Source organism: Drosophila innubila (genome assembly GCF_004354385.1).
Source record: "Drosophila innubila isolate TH190305 chromosome 3R unlocalized genomic scaffold, UK_Dinn_1.0 2_E_3R, whole genome shotgun sequence".
In the NCBI taxonomy this organism is placed as follows: domain Eukaryota; kingdom Metazoa; phylum Arthropoda; class Insecta; order Diptera; family Drosophilidae; genus Drosophila; species Drosophila innubila.
In genome coordinates, this window is record NW_022995380.1 from 12,793,757 (window position 1) to 12,814,603 (window position 20,847).

At 37.5% G+C, this 20,847-nt stretch overlaps 5 protein-coding genes across 14 annotated transcripts in view; 2 read left to right on the plus strand and 3 right to left on the minus strand.

Moving 5' to 3' along the window:
• LOC117791498 (FERM, ARHGEF and pleckstrin domain-containing protein 1) overlaps positions 1-3,220 on the plus strand; it is a 35,182-nt gene extending 31,962 nt beyond the window's left edge. For all 6 annotated transcript variants that reach the window (XM_034631270.1, XM_034631271.1, XM_034631274.1 and 3 more), the window contains 3 exons: positions 615-1,871; positions 2,255-2,726; positions 2,785-3,220. In XM_034631270.1, the coding sequence (XP_034487161.1) occupies positions 615-1,871; positions 2,255-2,726; positions 2,785-2,860 (1,805 nt within the window). In that variant the 3' untranslated portion in view covers positions 2,861-3,220. The remainder of the gene's footprint in view (positions 1-614; positions 1,872-2,254; positions 2,727-2,784) is intronic.
• Positions 3,221-4,926: 1,706 nt separating this feature from the next.
• LOC117791499 (ubiquitin-conjugating enzyme E2-17 kDa) lies at positions 4,927-8,129 on the minus strand. Of its 3 annotated transcripts, none has more exons than XM_034631279.1 (3): positions 7,928-8,129; positions 5,737-6,022; positions 4,927-5,656 (listed from the first exon to the last, which is right to left on the minus strand). In XM_034631279.1, the coding sequence occupies exons 1-3, from the start codon at positions 7,969-7,971 to the stop codon at positions 5,531-5,533; spliced, it is 456 nt and encodes a 151-aa protein (XP_034487170.1). In that variant the 5' UTR covers positions 7,972-8,129; the 3' UTR covers positions 4,927-5,530. The 3 variants fall into 3 exon arrangements, with proteins under 3 accessions (XP_034487170.1, XP_034487169.1, XP_034487171.1); XM_034631278.1 differs by lacking the exon at positions 7,928-8,129 and adding an exon at positions 7,773-7,882; XM_034631280.1 differs by lacking the exon at positions 7,928-8,129 and adding an exon at positions 7,496-7,551.
• Positions 8,130-8,707: 578 nt separating this feature from the next.
• On the minus strand, positions 8,708-11,917 carry LOC117790681 (protein takeout). Its single transcript, XM_034630201.1, has 3 exons — positions 11,829-11,917; positions 9,549-9,634; positions 8,708-9,487 (listed from the first exon to the last, which is right to left on the minus strand). Exons 2-3 carry the CDS (start codon positions 9,616-9,618, stop codon positions 8,814-8,816), a joined length of 744 nt encoding a protein of 247 aa, XP_034486092.1. The 5' UTR covers positions 9,619-9,634; positions 11,829-11,917; the 3' UTR covers positions 8,708-8,813.
• On the plus strand, positions 9,978-11,712 carry LOC117790680. Its single transcript, XM_034630200.1, has 2 exons — positions 9,978-10,701; positions 10,918-11,712. The coding sequence occupies exons 1-2, from the start codon at positions 10,417-10,419 to the stop codon at positions 11,647-11,649; spliced, it is 1,017 nt and encodes a 338-aa protein (XP_034486091.1). The 5' UTR covers positions 9,978-10,416; the 3' UTR covers positions 11,650-11,712.
• A 1,424-nt stretch (positions 11,918-13,341) lies between the features above and the next one.
• Positions 13,342-17,758, minus strand: LOC117790362 (protein takeout). 3 transcript variants are annotated; one of them, XM_034629796.1, is made up of 7 exons: positions 17,528-17,758; positions 17,212-17,332; positions 15,980-16,098; positions 15,796-15,917; positions 13,850-13,983; positions 13,637-13,789; positions 13,342-13,574 (listed from the first exon to the last, which is right to left on the minus strand). In XM_034629796.1, the coding sequence occupies exons 2-7, from the start codon at positions 17,276-17,278 to the stop codon at positions 13,420-13,422; spliced, it is 750 nt and encodes a 249-aa protein (XP_034485687.1). In that variant the 5' UTR covers positions 17,279-17,332; positions 17,528-17,758; the 3' UTR covers positions 13,342-13,419. The 3 variants fall into 3 exon arrangements, with proteins under 3 accessions (XP_034485687.1, XP_034485688.1, XP_034485686.1); XM_034629797.1 differs by lacking the exon at positions 17,528-17,758 and adding an exon at positions 17,413-17,503; XM_034629795.1 differs by lacking the exon at positions 17,528-17,758 and having other exon boundaries at positions 17,212-17,385.
• Positions 17,759-20,847: the final 3,089 nt, after the last annotated feature.

Consider the following 20,847-nt stretch of genomic DNA (forward strand, 5'->3'; position numbering starts at 1 on the left):
ATACAGCTAATTTCCGAATTTAATTTTCGTAAAAATTGACTGAAATTTAATGGCTTAGATTTGGGCCTATCATATAATAAAGCTGAGTTCTGTATGTTCCAAAAGTTATGCTTTATTAATTTTTGCGCAATTGATTCGAAAAAGGAATTTGGAATGAAGCTGAACTGGTACTCGTTAATCTCCCAATAAACTCGAATGAATGTTTATTCAGAGCTAAGTTATATTTAGATTGGTAAAGAAAAAATATAAAATCTTAGCTGAATTTTAGCAAATAAATATAATAAAAAAATAATCGTTTAACACTTCTAACTTCGTTGAGTACACACGTTTCATTTTAAAGAATTTTTAAGATACAATTTCATGAAAAAAGTAATTAATTAATTAATGAGTGAAAATCTATACACAAGAAGCGATTAAACCAGCATTAAATTATATAGAAAGAGAAACCAAATAAATAAAACTTCATTAATCAATCGAAAAGTGTTTAAGTCTGGACATTAATTTTCAATAAGTATATTAAATTTTAGTTTTAAATTCTGATTATATTTTTTATAATTTTCTAACTTATTTTTAAATATTATTTTTCATTTCATTTATGTTCATTTGGGATGCAGATGTCTACCACGGCATCAATGGCAATATGTCGCTGGATAGGCGCGGTGAGATTGGCACGCTCCCGAATCGCTATGATCTTACGTTGGGCTCGGATAAATCATCATCGTTGTCGCGCTCTGAGGCTGGAACCTATGATGTCATTCAGGCAGAGATTCAGCACGCCAAGCGTCAGGAGCTGGCCACTGGCGTAGCTACCGCCCATAATGGTCACAATGGCAACGGGCTGCCCATGTCCAATAGCCATGACGTCGAGTCGGAGGTGAAGAAGCGTAAATGGCCCACAGAGCCAAGCTATTTCCTGGCCAAGGAGCTGCTGATGACGGAGCGCACGTACAAGAAGGATCTGGATGTTTTGAACTGTTCCCTGAGGCAGGCTCTTAGCTTGGAGGATGTGGAGCAGTTGCAGCCATTGTTCGAATTGCTCGATTCGCTTGCCCAGCATCACAATCTCTTTTTGCGCGACATCGAGCATCGCATGGTGCAGTGGGAAGGACGCGGCTATCATGATACCCATCGCATTGGTGATGTCATGATGAAGCACATGGGCGCACTGCCCATCTACGATGAGTATGTTCAGACCCATATGGATATACTGCACTGTATGAACGACATGTACGAGACGGATAATCGCTTTCAGCAGCTCTACAAAGAGTTCGAGCAACAAAAGGTCTGCTATCTGCCTATTGGCGAGCTTCTTCTCAAGCCATTGAATCGTCTGCTCCACTATCAACTGTTGCTGGAGCGTCTATGCGACTATTATGCCGAGGAACACATTGACTATGCCGACTGCCAGGCTGTCTATCATTTGCTCATACGTAGCACCAAGCAAATTCGCATCCAGCTCCCAGACTCGGCCAACTTTGTAGAACTCTGCGAACTGCAGCGTGACATCAGTTTCGAGCAGCTCGTGCAACCACATCGTCGTCTCATACGACAGGGTTGCCTGTTGAAGCATTCAAAGCGTGGCCTGCAGCAACGCATGTTCTTTCTCTTCTCGGACATTTTACTCTATGGGTCCAAGTCGCCGTTGGATCAAACTTTTCGCATACTCGGCCATGTGCCAGTACGCTCTCTGCTTACCGAGAATGCCGAGCACAATACGTTTTCCATATTTGGTGGACAGTGCGCGATAACGGTGAGTGCAGGCACCACCGCTGAGAAGACTCTCTGGCTAGCCGAACTCTCAAAGGCGGCCGCCGACATCAAGAACAGGCCGCCGAATATGCAACTACAGCTGACCACACTCAAGAATTGCAGTGAGTATCTAAATGGGATTGAAGGATATAATCAACTCATTATCTTGGCTTTACTCAAAAAGACTATGCATATGAAATTGACTTTTATCTAGCAAAAGAGACAGAGATTCCTATTCTCCTTTAATTCCGAAAAGCACTCTCTAGAGTGCCTCTCTCTTTACTGTTTGTATACTTCTTAACTTATTCTTATTGCATGCACTTTAGTTGACTTTACTTTATTTTTATTCTCTATCTATTTAACTTCAACACTTCTCACATTGTGACTGGCAAGAAAAGCACTCTGCAAAGCCTCGTAAGAAGGAAACCACCCCCATAAATCCGGCTCATCTTGTAATATGCATTCACTGAAAACTTTCTCAAACCATTTTCTTTCCCACATTTAGGCTCGTCGGAAGAGGGACTCGATATGATCGGTCTGAGCAATGGCACCAACAGCCTGAACAGCAGCACTGGAGGCGGCGGCCCATTGACGCCACAACAGGTGCAGATGCAGCAGCAGAACAAGACGCAACCATCACGCAGCAATACCGCACTACACGTCTGTTGGCATCGTGGCGCCACCGTTGGGCTGGGCGATCATCTAATCGCTGCGGAGCATCAGCTCTCCGGCTATCTGCTTCGTAAATTCAAGAACAGCTCTGGCTGGCAAAAATTGTGGGTGGTCTTTACCTCGTTCTGCTTGTACTTCTACAAGAGCTATCAGGATGAGTTTGCACTGGCCAGCTTACCACTGCTCGGCTATACCGTAGGACCACCTGGCCATCAGGATGCTGTCCAAAAGGAGTTCGTCTTTAAGCTCTCCTTTAAGAACCATGTGTATTTCTTTAGAGCAGAGAGTGCACATACCTATAACAGGTGAGTCCACACATTATACAGTTGATGAATTGAATTAAATATATTTAATGTCTTTCAGATGGCTGGAAGTGTTGCGCAGCACCACTCAAACCCAGGACTTTAAGAACGTGCACAGTCATGCGTCCAGCAATTAGAACCATTGCAATCGATTAAACAAACCCTTGTGCAATTCCATGGAGCAGCCGAAAGCTGTAGCCCCACATAGAAATGCCCTTTAGTATTCTATATATTTTTATATACAACGTATACACCCCCCTCCCCCACAAAAGATTTCCAATTTTTTTACTTGACTCTACATCTTAAAGGAGTTCTTTATACTACACAATCGTATTTACGAAATTTAATTGTATTCTTCTAGCTCTAAAATTTCCATGTAAATAACGTCTCGTATTTTACTTTGTCGTCTTGTTCTTGTGTTGGTCCCCGTTTTTACTTTATACATTATCTTTTATCTGTGTGCGCTATATGGTTTATTATTAAAATTATTATTATCTCTATCATCTTCTGTGTCAAAATATATTATTCAAATTACATTTTAATTAATAACAATTAAAAAATAAATAAAATTTTCACCAAACTAATATTCAAAATAATTGGTGTATTTAAAACGACACGATTAATCTATTTCATTGTATGCGATTTTACACATATTTAACAAACATTAAGCTTAAGTCATTAACTTTAATAGAATTTAACAAATTAATAAAATTTTAAATAAAAAAATACTAGCGTCAAAGTTATTTTTTAAGTGTGAGTCAGCGATCTGAAATTTTACATAGTAGCTGATACTTTTTACTAACCTGCTGTCGGCTGAAGAGTTTCACAAGGATTTGTCGGTTTTTAGATCATTGGTCTGACGCACTGGAAAAAAGGGATTCTACGAGAAAAAGTTGAGAGTATTGGTTAAAAATATTTTGATAAAAGAATATTTAAAACTACAGAATTTTAACTTTCGTACATGGAGTATCTTGACATCCTTTAGTTTGAGAACCGTCTGCATATTATTAAAACTCGAAGACCTTACAGTCATTGCAACAGTCAGACTAATGGACCAGTTTATTATTAAAATAAATAAAAATGCCACAATTTTATTTTTTTCATATATTTTTTTTATTGATATTTTGAAATCTATAAGGTAAGTTGTTATCGTTTGCTTCAATTTGCTGCTTGTTGTATGTATTTAGTTTTATATATTTTTATTTGATTTCAACTTGTGGTTTCTCATTATCAAGAGCTCTAAAAGGATTGCAATAGTTTGCTTGAGTACAATTTTAAATATTAAATTAAAAACAACATGCTGCTATAAGAGGATTATCCAAATAGATTTACATGATGCTCAGAGCATCATTCGCATTATCATTATCATTATCGTTATCAATTATCATTATCGTTCCGAAATCATCATTATCGTCGTCGTCATCTCAACACAAAGTGCCAAAGTGGAGGGTCTTAGCAAAAGGAACAGCAATTTGAAAACAAATTAGAACAATCGATTGTAAGAATACGCTTATAAACTAATAACTAAATAATGAAATGCCCTGTCGAAGACGCGTGGGTGTGTGTTTATATGTGCTACCAATAGTTACTATTTTAGCGTGTGGCAGTTATGAGGTGTTTAGTCTAATTACTATGCGTACACGATGTTCAGTGTTATGGTCGTGGATAAAAGATATTACATTAATTATCACCCATTGAAATGAGAACTGTATAAGATCTAGGGATTGATTGAATTGGTCACTGGGCATAGGATTAAAGGGTGTATATTGGTATTTCTTCTACTTCGATAGACATATCATAGATCCGATTTTAATATAATTGAATGCTAACAACTAACATTTAATTTAAAGTTTTTTTTTTGATTCACAACTTTTAGCCAATTTACTTATGAACCAATTAGTAGGTAGCTTGTGCGAATAATTAATCATCATATTACATTTTAGATTTGCAGCTCTCGCTAAATGACAGCTTGCGAATCAAAATAGCTGAATATATATGAATATATTTATTTGTATATTTGGAATCAAGGCAAGTTTACTTCAAAACTCATCTATGGTGTGTGATTCTATTGTATTTTTTTTTTTTTTTGGATTTTTCATCTATATACGAATGGTTATACATAATAATTAATAATTTAGTCATCAATTTGTTTATAGCATTTAGCATTTTAAAATGAAACTATTTTACGCAATAAACATCCGAATTATTTTAATAATTTTTTTTTTATTATTCTTAATAACTTTTCTTTCTGCTGCTATTTGAATTATAACATTAAATTGTTTGTTGTTGTTATTAATATTATTGTTAGCTTAAAAGATGCTTTTTAGGTGATATATCTATTGATGTCGCTTGAAGTGGTTGTTGCTGCTTCAGTGGGTTGTTGTTGTTTTTGTTGGATTTTAACGTTGTTGATGTTTCTTGTCGCGTGTCTACGAGTAAAACATTTAGCCGAAAACATAAACTGCCCTGTTTTGCGGATGTATGTGTTAATGTGCGTGTGTGCAAGGGTCTGTGTGTGTGTGTTTGTGTTTTCTGTCTGTGTATGTGTGTGTGTGTGTTAGGCGATGTTACAATTTCATAGCATTATAACTATTATAAATATATCTGATATTATTTAATTTAAACTTTTTTATATTATTGCATGTTGTTGTTGTTTTTCTTGTTGATGTTTTTTGCTGCAGGTCGCCGCTGCTACAACTGCCACTGCTGTTGTTGTTGTAGATGCTACCGCTGCTGTTGCTTCTGCTGTTGTTGTTGCAATTATAATTGTTGTTGTTGTTGATGATGTTAATAGTGTGGGCGCATGGCTAATCGATGAAACTTTGCTCCACACAGGCTTTCACACGCTTCTCATACTCACGACGATTCTCTTTATACAGCTGTGCGGCGGTTGAGTTGGCCGGTGAGTTGGGATTGGGATCACTCAGCAGTGACTAAGAAAAGAAATACAAAATATATGTTATACATTTTATATTCGCAAAAGAATATATATGTATAGTACTAAAGTTCTTACCTGTATGGATGTTAAAATAGCTGACACATCGTATGTGGGACTCCAGCGATTTTGCAATATATCCAAGCATATGCCGCCATCTGCATAAACGTTTGGATGAAATACTTTCGATACAAATCGAACTGTTGGCGGTTTATTTGGATATTCTTCCGTAAATTCTATGGTTAACTTAAAGGTACCATCCTCGAACGGAGTATCGTGTGGACCAAAAATCACAGCATTCCATATCATAATATTATTATCTGTTGGCGCACCTGAAACACCCGTTGGTGGGTCCTCCTGAAGTCTGCAAATAAAAAGCATAAGATTAACTCGTTAAACATTTGGCCAAATCTGTCTGTTTTTAAATATAAAGAAACTTTCTGTAAGAGCATTAAAACGTCAGCAACCCAAGTCTATGTACATATATATGTAGCAGCTTTCTTTCTTCTTTTATTTTGGCAAACCAAAACAACAAACATAACATACATATATACAAATAATATAAAGCATTTCTGAATGTCTGAGTAATCATCAGGGGTCTATGGCTATAGATATAATAACATATGCATACATATATATTTATATATTATAAGTCACTGGCAGTCGCTGTCGTGTCTTTTGAGATACATATTTCCTCTTCTCTGTCTTTGCTGTTTACAATAATCAGATGGTATTGTATGTGTTGCACTTTGTACATTGTTTATTGGCGAGTTCATTGAGCGAAGCGCGCCAACACATTTTAGCTGGAAGTGTGTGCTGCTTAAAAAGCATTCTGTCTTTAGGGTATCTTTTTTGTTTATTAAGCAAACATAGGTAAATTGTGCAAAAACGACTCAAATGAAGATATGAACAAGAATTTGTTTAGTTTCTTAGCCCAGGTTAACTGGTCACAGACATGTTTTAAATCCCAGTCATTTAATAGCGGTTCCCAGGTGTCTAACAGACACATTCGCTTGTATTTAGGTCAAGCATACAGACATACACGAAGAAGTGTGTGCGTGTGTGTGTAACAAGGAACAGTAACAAGGATGTGAACCACAAGAAGCGATGCCCAACAACCGCGCCCTTAAACAGTTTAAATCAATACAAATGACAAAGCTTAAAATGAAATCATCGATTAAACAGCAGCAGCAGCAGCTGCTGAAACCACAACATACACAATGCAAAAACAATAGACAATAAATGCTGATAAAAAAAAAAACAATTTCCGCGCTGACTGTGGAAAGTGGGTGGATAGTTGGCTGATTTCATACACGCATTAGACCTTGACATTTACTGGACTCGAGAAGGTGTAGCGACCCAACCACCCCCCACCCTTACCCTTAGCCACGTGCAGTAAGTGCTTTATGCAATCAAACTTTCTCATTTGTTGATAGGGGACGTGGTAGGTTGGTGTAATAATTGGTTCAACTAACGAAAATCGAATAACAATAATAAAAAAAAAACAACAAAAATATATGTATCCCACACAAAGCTGAATGAAATTCCAATAAGAAGGCGCTGCTGCTGCTTGCTTCGCTGCAGAGAGAGTATGAGTCAACAAGGTTAAGTGTGCGCTGTCGAATGACGGAAGATGGTGAAACAGAGAAGTGCACGGAAATTAGGATGAGGCTGAATTTTTGCAGCTGTTGGGAGAACTATTTCATTATTTGTGTGTGGTTTGCTCTCGCTTTCTGCTCTGGTTGGCATTTGTTGTCGTTGGTGTTGTTTGTGTTGATGTGATGTTCTGTCTGCGACGCAATTGCACAAATGAGGAAAAAGAATTTTAGTATATTACGCTTTGTATTTTGCCTCAGTTCTTCTTTGCACAGATTTCATTTACATTTTACATGCTTTTTCAGGTTGTTTGTGTTTGCGCTATGCTTCAAAGTCAAGTGTCAAAGACACACAGCATAGGCAGCACTATTTTTTGTTATTGCCATTGCGATTACGATTGCTATTGCCATTGTTTTTGTTGTTGTTGTAGTATTATCACAAAATAAGAGCAGCGAAAAAAGGCAACGTTCAAACACACACATGCACAAACACAATTTATACGCAGGTCACACACACACATGCACGTTTGTATTTTGGCTGCGCAAACTTTTCCACGGGCGTATGTACATACATACGTAAGTATGTATGCAAGTGTGCACCTACATACATACATATGTCGCCCCGTTTCTCCATTTCATACCACGACGAATGTCAGTGTGTGAACTTTTCTTACCTTTTAAAATCTCTCATAAGACGTCTGCGTGCGGGTGTTGACATGTTCTACAACGTTACTACCACTTGTGTTTAATGTAAACTAGAACGTTTAAACAATGCGATTTTTTATAAACAGAGACAGAGAAATTTTGTAATTTTATTTTTAATTGAGGGCACTGAGCAGCGTAAGAAAATGTATCGATATTTCGCAACACTGGTGTTCCCACACTGTATTGGCTCAAAAGGTTGCCACGCAGCCAAATTTTTTGATCTGGCAAGTCGTACCATTTAAAGTAAAATGTCAAAAAATGGTAAAAGTACCTTTTTCTTTAACGTTTCTTGAATTTAAAGTTAGTGTTTCTTTTATATTTTGCAGAATTTTTGTTTGAATTTTATCGATATGTTTATAATATTTTTAGAATTAAAATTGTAACTTTCCTCCTTTTGTAGTTACCAACTTCAAGCAAAACAAGCCTTCATTAAAATCAACATATTTATTTTTTATAAATTTGAATTTTAACTTTTAATCAAATAATTAATTTATTGCATATAGTTGAAAATTTGAATTTGCCTAGAATATAAATGTATCGATATTTCGCACAGTCCGATTGATTGTTAAATCGCTGTTACGATAAATGTTATTATTTCCCTTCAGAAATATCCCTCAAGTTGTAAACAAACAAAATTTGGCATTAAATGCACAAAAATGGACGCGCAGAGTGACATGAATTAATTGTAATTTGTTGTCAAAATGGTAAATATAAAAGAATAAATAAATAAAGAATCAAAACACTGTCTGTTTTTATGTTCCTTTAAAGTTTATTTATGAGAGATATATTTATACTAAAATAATGAAATTAACTGTATCACAAGCGATTGCATTTAACTCTAAGCACGTTTTTCAATTAAACAGGAAACAGCTCATTATATGTAAAATTTTCGATGATTTTGGTAGCGATTGCTTTGAACTTGACCTCCAATGCCCGAGCAATGGGCGCTATTACTTCGTTAGTGAATAAATCAAAGTTCTCATTGATTGTCTGGTTGATCACATCCCCAAGAACTTTGTCGCCATTGAAGAGATTATCGAGACGCAGACGACCTTTTCCAGTACGAATCTTCAGTGCAAACTCCTTGATGTCAAGGTATTCAATGCCGTTGACGTTCTTTACATCGTAAGTGACTCGCACATAGGCCACAAAGTTGGTAAAGTTGCCTACAAAGGGTCCGTTGCCCTTGATGGGCAGCGCCAGAATGTTGCCATTAATCTCGTACTGACCATCTCCTTGCAGTTGCGGCAGAATCAGCTCAAAGTCGAATCTCTGGTTCTGTAAGGACGCTCTCATTTTGGTAATCTCAAAGTTGGATGCACCATAGATGTTCAGCTTCTTGGCCTTGACAGTAATGCCACCCGAGCTGGCATCAAGTATGCTGAGGTCACCGATGTAGAGGGGTTCCAGAGCGGGCACATTGAGATCCTTGATACCCTTGCCCAAATACGGTCGCAGATTGTGCACGCTTTGCTTCACACATTTGGACAGTTCGGGATCGTTGCGATGGCATATCTTAATATAGTCAGCTAATGGATTAAAAGGTAATATGAATTATAGTGTAACTTGATAATTATTACTTATACATACGCATATTGCCAGCACAGGTGATGCCAAGGAAGCAGACGAGAATTGCGGCTGTAATTAATCTGGACTCCATTTTGGGCTAAGGATGCCTGAAATTAGTAGTTTGAAAAGTCGTTAATAATACAGTTAGGCTCGATGACAATCTGTATTTGCCACATCTAAAATTGTTAATGCCAACTCATCCCAAGTTCCGTTCATTACTATTCATTGACGTCACAGAATCTTTTTGTGTCCCCTCTGATAGTAGACTAGAGTTCAGTAAGCTTGTCAGTTAGTTATAATTATCCCCAAGTCTCTGATTACAGGCATTATGATAACTGCATAGTAATCTAACAACAAAGACATTTAGAGAGTGGGTTGACTTTGATTTCAATTATAGAACATTAGATGAGAGGACTTAATGACATGTCTGATAATATGTTGTGTCTGGTCTGATGAACTAGAGATGGGGTTCAACAGGGGCCTAGCTGGGGCCGCCAGACGGGTCGCAGGTTGCGGATAGCGAATGACCTCTTTAGTAGAGGTTAGCTGCGAATAAGCGTGACTTTAACCATCCGCAAATAAGCAGTCCCGGACAGCCAGCGGGTGCGTGGCAGTAACCACAGTACCGACAAGGCGTTTGTGTTGCCGCCTTCCCAGAATATAGCTTCACACACTTCGTAACTCATCTCACACCTGGGCTGGATTAAGGTGTCATTCGATCCGTGCCGAGAGTCAGCTTGGCTGGGGGCCCAGGTTTATCAAAACTAGCCCAGTCGTGAACGGAGAGCTCAAGCTCCTGGCGACTGCTTGTTCTATTCTAGCCTTACCCGGGTAATGCGGATCTCTGCTCGGGGTGACCTTTATCTTCTCCGCAACTCGTGGGAACAAAATGAATTCAAAACGAAAAAATTATAATAAACAGGACTTTGGTCCTCCCAATAAAATACCCAAAGCTACCAAAACTTTGGATATCAATAACACTTTTTCCGAAAGTCCGATTGTGAGCAGAAGACCAGATAATTGTACCAGATCTAATCCATCTAAAGCCAGCGCAAGAAATACTCGTATTAGAAAGGCTAAACGAATTTTGAAGCGTCAAGCAACCGCGCCTATTAAAGAAGACCAGGTATCTTCGAGTCAGGACTTTCTACGGATTCAAGAGGATATCAAGTGGGCAAAGGCTGTTCTTCCAAATTTTCTAAACCAGCTTGCAAACTCCCGGGCACAAGCTATTAAAGCTGCAAGAAAGAATTTGATTGTAAAGTTACATAAGACTCCTCAGGAAGTCCCGTTAAGTAGTTCAGATATAATTGATGATGATATTAAAAACTCCTTTCAACCACCTGGTGCTTGTTCGACGATGAAGATGCAGGGTCTCGATCAAACACAATCCAAATCCTATGAAATCCCAAGAAAGCGAACATTTGCTCAAATTGCGAGAGGACGTAAGATCATCGGACTCCTTGACAATGGCAATTTTGAAGGCAAGATCCCCCGGAACCAATGGGATTGGATTCAGGCCTCCCTGGCTTCTGTTGCACTAGAAGTATTGAGGGAAAACCCAGGACCGCCGCCGTCGTGCACGGATGCAGGATGGTTTCAAGGAAACATTAAGTTAATTGCCTGTGATAGTGATAGATCGGCGCTGCTCTACAAATGGGCGACTGCCAAGGTCGGTGAGGTGTATCCTGGCGCACAGTTAGAGGTAGTTGATCTAGTGGACATACCGTCGCGACCTTGGGCAACAGCATGGCTTCCCGAGACCCCTTCAGACTCCGTAGACATTCTGGAGATGCTAAGAACATCCAACCCAGAGCTACCGATCCAAGGCTGGAATGTCATCAAAGCGGACAAGTTTGAAAGGGAAATGATGCTAGTGATCTTCCAAATAAATCACTTATCAATTGAACACATATCGAGGTGTGATGGTCTGTTGAATTACGGACTCGATGAGATTCGCATGCAGTGCTACAGAACACCACACGATGCTCTCTCAAACCTGGAGGCATTAGCAGCAGCCGTTGATCCACCCACCGATGATGATGAGCTAGAGACCAACGAGTCTCATTTAAACGAGGACTTATCATTCCTTTCGGACTATGATCTACATAGCCTCGACTAGGAAAACTCAGTACAACTATTTCACAGACACGTTAAAAATAAAGTTAATGCTATTGATAACCTATTCGGAGGACTAATTTCTCTCTCTTTCGATTTAACTTGTTGGAATTGGCACACTATAAGGTTTTTAAATTTGAACTTTAACAATTCCTTTTGCACATTTCAATAGATTTTACTAACGTTTTTATGTTGTTTTAGTAAACTGAAGAACCGTTCAGTGTTCTCGCTAGAATCTGAGGTGTGAGGTTTAAGTAACCGTCGACAAATCGTACTGAATGCAAAATTGTTGAGTCGTTCGCATTTTATAGAAAAAATAACGATTCGATTTACATGAGCTGCTGAGCTTAGACGTAGCCATAGACGTCGCGACGTAACGTAGAACCCCAAAACACGTTGACAATACCCTGGAGAGCCAGAGACACGAGCCACAGCTAAAGCTATAGGTAGAGGCAGAGCTTAATAGTGAGAACGCGACTCAAAGCGGCTTTAATTTAATGATAATAATAATCTTAATGATCATGTTCATACGAATCTGTTTATATATGTGTGCTATAATACGATGGTTGGCTAAACCCCGCCTACAAAGTGCAGCCAAGGAAGTCGCATTAACTAGTTTAACATTAACAGATTCCCCATTGCCTTTTTGTTGGGTGAAAAGGTTAAGAACCATTTTAGCTAGCCTGTTGTTTGGATTTATTGCCAGATGATCTCTGACTCAGGTTGGCGTGCAGTGCGTAATTAGTTGTCTCCAAAGCAGTGTTGACAATCTAAACTTAGTATAAGTGGAATTCATTTCAGCCGTGCACCGCCCATCACAGTTTTATGTAATTTTGTGTGTCGAGTCCCCATTCTGTGGAGTGTTGACAGGAAGGCAAGGCTGTAACTCTCTGACATGGTTCACTGCTACAACTGATGATGTTCAGTTATATGTGGAAAAAAATTATTCAACAACACGCAATTGTCAAAGTTAATTAGTTAATACTTACTTAAGGCTGGGATGGACATGAGCTTAGAAGCTGTAGCTAATAATTCAAACACGAGTCACTTTACCATCGATTACGAATATGAATACGATTAAGTTAGTTAACCTTGGCCGTTGTTTAGTATAGTCTATATAGTCTTTGCAGATCTCATGAAGCTGTTCAGCAAAGAATCTACGTCAGAGTTGTCGCATTCTTTGGTATAAGTTATTGTTCTACCATTTTTCATATCCAGTTTACATGTTCTGATGAAATTCTATGTGGCACATTCCTACACTAAATGTTCAGAAATTTTTACCAATTTTTTCATAGTTTTTTAATTGGTTAGTCCTATTAGTATTTAGAATACCCTTTGAAGATTTCCTTAAATTTGTTTGGATCCATGCCAGTTTCCATTTAAGTTTCGATTTCTCAAGTACAGTTAAATTTATTTACACTGTTCATTCTTATGACCTATAGTTTAAAGATGCATTTCTCCGCATTTCCCATTCATTCATAACTATTATTGAGGTACTCGTTTTGCATGTCGAACCTGATGTTACCGTGCACAAAATGATAATATTTAACCAGCTGGCAAGCTGCAATTCTTGTTATCAAATAATTATATAGTAAATAGGATTTGAGTATGAGCATAAACTGTTTGGTTACTTTAGCAGAGCAATTACTTAAATTTGAAAGTGTATTGTAGTTTCATTTCAATTAAATACTATATATTTCGTTTTTTATTATTTTATTTGTTCGTTGTGTGCAATAAATTAGATCTTATTGTAAGTATTATATAATGCAACTATCTAGTTCAAGTTGATCCATTCATCCAGGGGAATCTTGGCAAACAAACGATCCATGAAGTTGCGAATGACCAGAGTCAATTTGGTGCGTAGCGCGGGTTTCATCTCCTTCAGCAGCTCCTGAGAGTTCGAGTTGATGAACAGATTGAGAGCAGCCTCTGCAAAATGAAAGACAATTAATTAAAATAGTGTAATGTTTGGTGAATTACTTGAAACTTACGTATAACTGTGTTTCCATTGGCAATGTTATCGACGCCCATCTGAATATCTTTGACATTGAAGTCCATTTTAACCGAATCGGTGCTGAGATATGTGCGTCCATCGGCGCCTTCATTGGCCAACGCCTTGAAATAGATTTTGGCTTTGACGCCCTCTGCAAGCAGAGAAATCTAAATCAGTTTATGTTCAATATGCGAATTGATAACCAACTTGCCGTATTCGCCCCAATAGTCACCGGCACCGGAGGCCTTTACCAAGATCAGAACACCTGTGGATCGATATTGAGCCTTGACGCGTATCCGAGGTATCTCGCACGTCAGCTGGAACTGTAGTGAGTCCAAGTCGGAGCTGCAAGCGATGACAATGACAATGATAATGACTAGGTGATGTATGTTATGTATTCAAGTGTCAAACTGTTCAGGCTATAGAGTTGTACGCCTCCGAGTTACGACGCAACACTAAAACTGCAATTTCATCCGATGTGTTAACAATTTTGCAATATTCAATGTCGCCAGCGTGTGGCAACTGCAACAGCAACTCCACCTCGACCTTCAGATCGGACACACATGAGACAACATACATAAATACGTATCTGGTGCAACAAATCATTACCTAGATCTAAATCAAACATCGTCAAAAAATACTCGTTGCAAAACCTGTAAAACTCAGCCGCAAAATCTAAACCAGAATCGATACAAAAGTCGGGCCAAAACCGTAAATTGAATTTGACATGGAAACCGGCTGACTATTCGTTCGTTTTGTCGAAAGGCCAAAGCCGAATGCTTCACATTGCGAACTGCGTTTGACACACATTTGTTTTTCGCTTGTATATATTTTTCTTGCCATTCGTCATCTTTAGCACTTTAAGCAATTGCCGCTTGGTTCTTAAGTCACTGTAAATGGTACTAAGAGTCTTCCACTCGACACTGGCTTCTTTTTACTATACATTTGCCATGGGAACTCACAATGCCGGAAAGTTGTCGGACGTCTAGGTCGAGGACACACAAATTGCATAATCTGCGAGTGGAAGCTACTTCAAGTCAGTTCTAACTTATTCGCTATGGCATTTATAGTCGCTATATTATTGATTTAGTTTCATACTTGACAAGTCTACTCATTTGAGCTCAAATATATGAAACTATTTTGGACATTTTGAACCTGTCTTTCTGTCTATTACCATGAACTATGTTAATGAAAAAGTTGGGAAAATTAGACTCCATTGACTCACTGCCTTAAGAACATATGTATTTCTTTGTAGCAGCTTCCCAAGATAATTTAAAGTACTATTAATATATATTTAAATTATCCAATGCCAGTTGCAACCCACACAATGACGTCAAAAGAATTTCCAACAAGCACGCATGCTTTATGGTGATATTTTCTGATATTTTCCTACTAATTGAACTGTGCCCAAACTTATTGGTCTTATAACTTATTCATGGTTATTTACGTTCTATATAAAATTCCCTGAAAATGCACAATATCTAAAAGATTAGAGAGAGCTTCAAAAGCTGAAGAGATAGACAGAGAGAAAAAATGAGCGGATCAACAAAACAAGTGCTAAACGTTATTTTTTATAGACATTTTCTCTATATCTAGCCACAATATAAATAAAATTGCATCAATTAAATTGATATGCAATGATCGCGTGCCTCGTAAATGCTTTGACATATTGATAGAATGCATAACTGAACGATTGTCCAGCATACGCGTGTCTTATGATGCTAGACAGAGAGGGAAGGTAAACTATTAATGAAACTATTAAAGAATGAAGCTGTAATACTCTTACAATTTTGCCAACTATCATTCGAATAGTAAAGGCATGAGATGATCAACTATGTTGGTAAAATAAGTATAAATTTCGAGTTCTGAATACTCTTACTATTTGTAGATCGAAGTGTAACTGTTTTATGCTGTAGATAAATTATTAAATGTTTTGTATTGCTTTTCTATAAACTACATCCTACACGAGATAGAGTATTAGAAGTGGGCAAACAAGTTGAGGGGCAAGCTATTGTGGTTCAAAGTGGCGCTGAAAATATTTGAAATTGCGACCACAGTACAAATAATTAAGGTGCTCAGTGTGACATCACACTTGACTCAAGTGCTGATCTTCATATATATGTGTGTGTGTATGTGTGTGTTTTATTATATACATACCGAACATTAGTGACCGTAATATTACTAACGCCAAATGCTTGAATATTACGGAAGAGAGCACGATAACCGTCTGGTCCGCTGCCCAAAACAATGCCAATTTCATCGATTACAACAGGTTCGATCTGTTAAAAGAATGTGAGGGGGATAGAAAACAGAATTTGCTGTGCTTCCTAGTTAGAAATACCTCGTAAATATCCAATTCGGGTATGCCCTTTTGTAGATAATGCACCAACTTGTTGCCGCTATCACGTAGACACTCGTTAATAGCTGCCTCATCTCGGGGGCATTGCTGCAAATAGTAAGCTGCAGATAGAAAGAGAGAGAGAGAGACTTTGAGAGAGAAAGGAATAAATATAGCGATTTTTCAACATTTCCCAGTTCATTGAAATTTTTGCATGTAATGATCACTAATTTGCTCAGTTAACAACTTTTGTTGATTCTCTTTAGCTTGCAGTTTGTTCAGTTTTTTCAGTTTGCTTTTAATTTTTTGATTTTTTGCGCATTCAACTGCAACGAAATTTAAGCATTTGCCATTAATTACAGCTCAAAGCCCGAACTTGGCTATGCTCGAGCTGAGTTCAAGTTCACACATCGGCGGGCTGGCAATTCACAGTCGAGTCAAGATCCACAGAATCGGATAAGACTATCACATCGGGCGTGATTGCTTTAAGTGGGGGAAGTCGATCTGACTGCATTATTGGGAAATTGAGGGCTTGGCAGACTTGAACTAAGGCTGTGCTAATTACTGTTATTCTACAAACTAAAGTAAGTCTCACAATTCATATTGCGGTTAAGATGTACTCAAATCTGTTTTCCCAATTACGTTTTAGATTTAGCTGGAATTGAACTTTTTATATATATATTAAGATATACATATGTATATGCAAAGATCTTAAATAATTCTATCTTTTTTCATTACAATTACGTCTGACTTTTATTACTTTTCTAATAATAGAATATCTTAGAGATTTATCCGGCTTAGAGTTAATGGGAAGAACGTGAACAAGATCTCGAAAAACTCTTAAACTTCAAATGAAATTTTGACATATAAGTATATACGCTTAAAATTTCATGTGTCATAAGCTCATTTAATAACGTTGCTATTTTAGGGTTTACCAATTAAAACCGATTAATTGTTGGGTAGGTCGGAGTGGGGGTTTTTTCCTATAGATTCTTGGAAACGATAGCCTCATAACTGGTGCCAACTTTCAAAGCGGTCAACACGTTTCAAGCATGTAATTAAAGCCGAATCGAGCGGTATTTAAGCCTGGTTATAAGCGATAAGTTCGTTGGCAGCAGGACAGAAAGTGTTTGCGACATCGACGTAATCAGTTAGAAAGCCATTTGGCCTCACGATTTCTGGCTATTTCCAAGTGTTAGTTTTGATTTTCGGCTTAGTTATTGGGGTGTACTTACGCTGTTGCTGGGCCAAAATAACGCCTACTGTGGACAGCAGCAATATTATTCCAAATTTGTGGCACATAATTATAGTATCGGGTGTTGTTGCTTTTGTTGTTGTGGCTAACTTGCGGTTCGTCTGCATGAAAGTACAAGTCAAGGAAAAAAAGTGTTCGTTGTTTCACTTTTAGTTTGGTTTCATAATTTATTAGCACGTACTGGTATCGGTGTGTTAGCTGTTCATATGCTAATTAATTTCAATTTCAAATGACGCTGACTATTCGAAAGCGAAAGCGTTTCTGGAGAACACTTAAAAACCACAAATGAAACATACAGTGTATACGATAAATACTGCGAGTTTGTGTATAAATTTCACTCCAGGGCCACCGAAATTCTTTTGAATTGTACTCCAAACTGGGTCAAAACGGACCAGTTCTGTTTGTTTATTATTCTCTCTCTTTGGCCGCAAAGAAGAATAAAACTGACTTAATAAGGTTTTGCTGTTAACTTTGTTGCTTGGCTTTTTAGCGTCTTCTTTAGCTTTCTTTGCCTCTGTGCTCTGACTGGCGTCCAACTTTCACGCGACTTGAGCGAGGAATGAGCCAACACTGCATTGGACCAAGGCATTTAACCAAAAGCCATCACAGCCATCGCAGCCGACACAGCCAAGCCAGCCATTGAGGCGGCCAAAAGAAATGAGTTTTCAGTCGAAAGCAGCGCCAACGGCGTAGGCAAAGTGCAATGCAACAAACCGAACAAAGGCCACTAAATGGGGACACACCCACAGTCACAGGCGAAGTCTCAACAACAACATCAACAGCAACATGCGCCTGAGCCTAGGTCTGGGGTATGGGATTGGGTTTTGGGTTTGGGCTTGGGTTGGGTGTACCGCCAGCTTGAAGGTTAAGTTCATGCCGTGAGCTAGTCGGTCTTTGACTCGGACTGGCCTCAAAATCAGCCTAATGAGCCATGCAATGAATCAACCTCTCATGAGCCTCATAAGCTGTGGATTAGCTCTGGGATTAGTCCTACGTGGCATGCATTCTTAATAAGCATCTTTACGGTACAAGTTTAAACTATTTCTGCTCATGATGAATAGCTGGCATATTGTGGTATATTCTTTTCTTCGCTTAATGCCAAAACAGGGCGTTATTAGTGCTGTCTAAGAAGGTGCTGTTAGAAAGGTCAACCTTTTGCCTTTTACTCGTTCCATATGCATTTAAAATTTGCATGCAAACAATAACAGAACGAGTCTTTTATTACTATATAGATACTTGTGGTTTTTGTTTTGGTAGAAAGCAATCAATCACACTTATTTATAGCCAATTCCTTTGACAATCCCAATTGCATACCTCAACCTCAAAGAAAGAACTTGATTACAATTCAATGTTGAGATGCGCGTTGTGCATTTTAATTAAATTAAATTATTGCCATTTTTCCCAAAAATATGCTTATATTCTCATTTATTGAGTAATGTATTATTCAATTATCCAATACAAAAAAAAAAAAAAATTTTAAAATGTAATAAGAAGAAATAATATACACGCAGCAAATCATATTAAAAAGCCTTGCATACTTCTGGGCTGAGCTTAAAATACTGCAGCTACAGTCGCGGCAGCGACATTGGACATACTTCAAAAACCAATTACAGGTTTTTATGATGCGGTCAAGGCTGTTTGTACAACAACATTCACCTAGTTGTTTTTGAACATGATATGTAAGTCCTTGACAGTTTTACAAAGATATCCTCGAGATTCCATGCGGTTGGTTGAGTTCAATAAACCACTCAAAAGATAGTTTGAGCTGAATGCTTCCCTAAAACATTATATGTATTTTATTTTGTTAGTATTTTGTTGTTTTTGGGAATTTTTTAATGTTTGGAAACTTGTTTTAATCGATAGTGAATCTACTGAGGTGCTAATTAAATCAGACTAAAAAGTTCAGTTTCTTAATACAGTTTCACTCTAATAAAGCTCAGTTTATTTTGTTTTTAGGAAACATGTTCTCACAAATTTATTGCTGAAGTCAAGAGGTTGCTTTGTTCTTTATTATTAATGCCAGCTGCTATAATGATTATGTTAAGATTATTCTATATAATTATATTTTTATTTTCCTTTTCACTTTTGTCAGTTGTGTAATACTTGAGTATTAGGTAACTTTTTGAGATTTGTATGTTAAAAGTCTTGATAAATATATTCCAATAGAAATACAACCATGTATAGCCATATATGAATATGCCAGACAGAACAAAGCTAAGTAATTATTTAAATAACAAAGCTTAAGCTATAAACAATAGGCTTTGGCAATTGCTCCAGCTACTCTTAAGTATTTCTCACAATTGTCATTTACCAAACGGAATGCATATTGTATGAATATAGTATGAGTATGGGCACGGGTACTTAAACTCGCTTTAGAATTAACTGGCACTTCCCCCTATATTTGTCACGGCCATTGTAAACAGTTTAAGATCGGACTTTCAAAGGTCTTCACAAAGTCGAACCCTTACTTTCTGCTTAGTTGACTTTGAGTTGTGTATACCTAATATAGAATACAAATATACATATACATCAGAGAGTGTGTTCTTCTTCCCTCAACATTTTGTTTTGTATATTACTTTAATAGGTTTCTTCATAGCTAGCTAACGTTGACTTAATCATTTAACTTTAATGATTTGTGAGAAATGCATTGCTAAAATAATTGTTAATAAATTGCGTAAACGGGCAACAAAATTGCTTTAACCCATATCCGCATATCTCAGAGTTGCAGTTGAGCTACTCACTATATTTATTCCACATATATTATAATCTATTTACTCGAATGCGAAGGTTGTTATACCTGTTATAGCGGAATTTTATTTGCAAAACTTATAAATAAAATTCGAAATCAGGAAAGAATCGCGAACATCAGAATCATAAACAAACAGTTGCAGAATATTAACAATTATGCAATTCTATAAAAAAAAAATTACACAAATTATTGATTTCTCTTTGATTTGTTCAGGGTTCTGTTGTGGTCATTTTTGCTGAGCCACAAAGGTCAGATAGACAATGGAGACAGGTTCGTGGAACAGGTTAACTTAACTAGTTTATATATTTACTCATAAATGAGTAAGTTGTTATTTGCATCTTAGGTGCTAATGAAAACTGCATAATGGACTGCACTTTAGCACTTTATTGCTGCCAATTTAATCTTATTTTAATTTTTTTTTTTGAAGAAATTAACGATTTATTCTAAACGAGTCGAGACAACAAATTTACAGCTCATTGCGAAAAAAAAAAAAATGCTTAATTACATTTTATACTTCTTCGCAAATGGGCAAACAAAACAAGAACTGAAAACAAAACCGAAATTCGAAATAAAAAAATACAACAATAATAAAATGTGAAAGACGGCGAGACAGAAAACCAAATATACGGAGAGACTACAACTGAAGACTGTAGACCGAGTAGCAAAGAGACCTTTAGACAGATTTACTAAACACCAGCTAGCAGTCAGTCAGTCAGTCAGTCAGTTAGTTAGTCAGTCAGTTAGTCTTGGTCTCGGACTCAGTCGCCGTCGCCGTCAGCGTCACAGTCAACGTCGCAGCTGAGGAGTTTTGGAGCTGCGCTTTGCATTTTCTTGAGGAGGCTTTAAAACCAACGGCAGACGCAGATA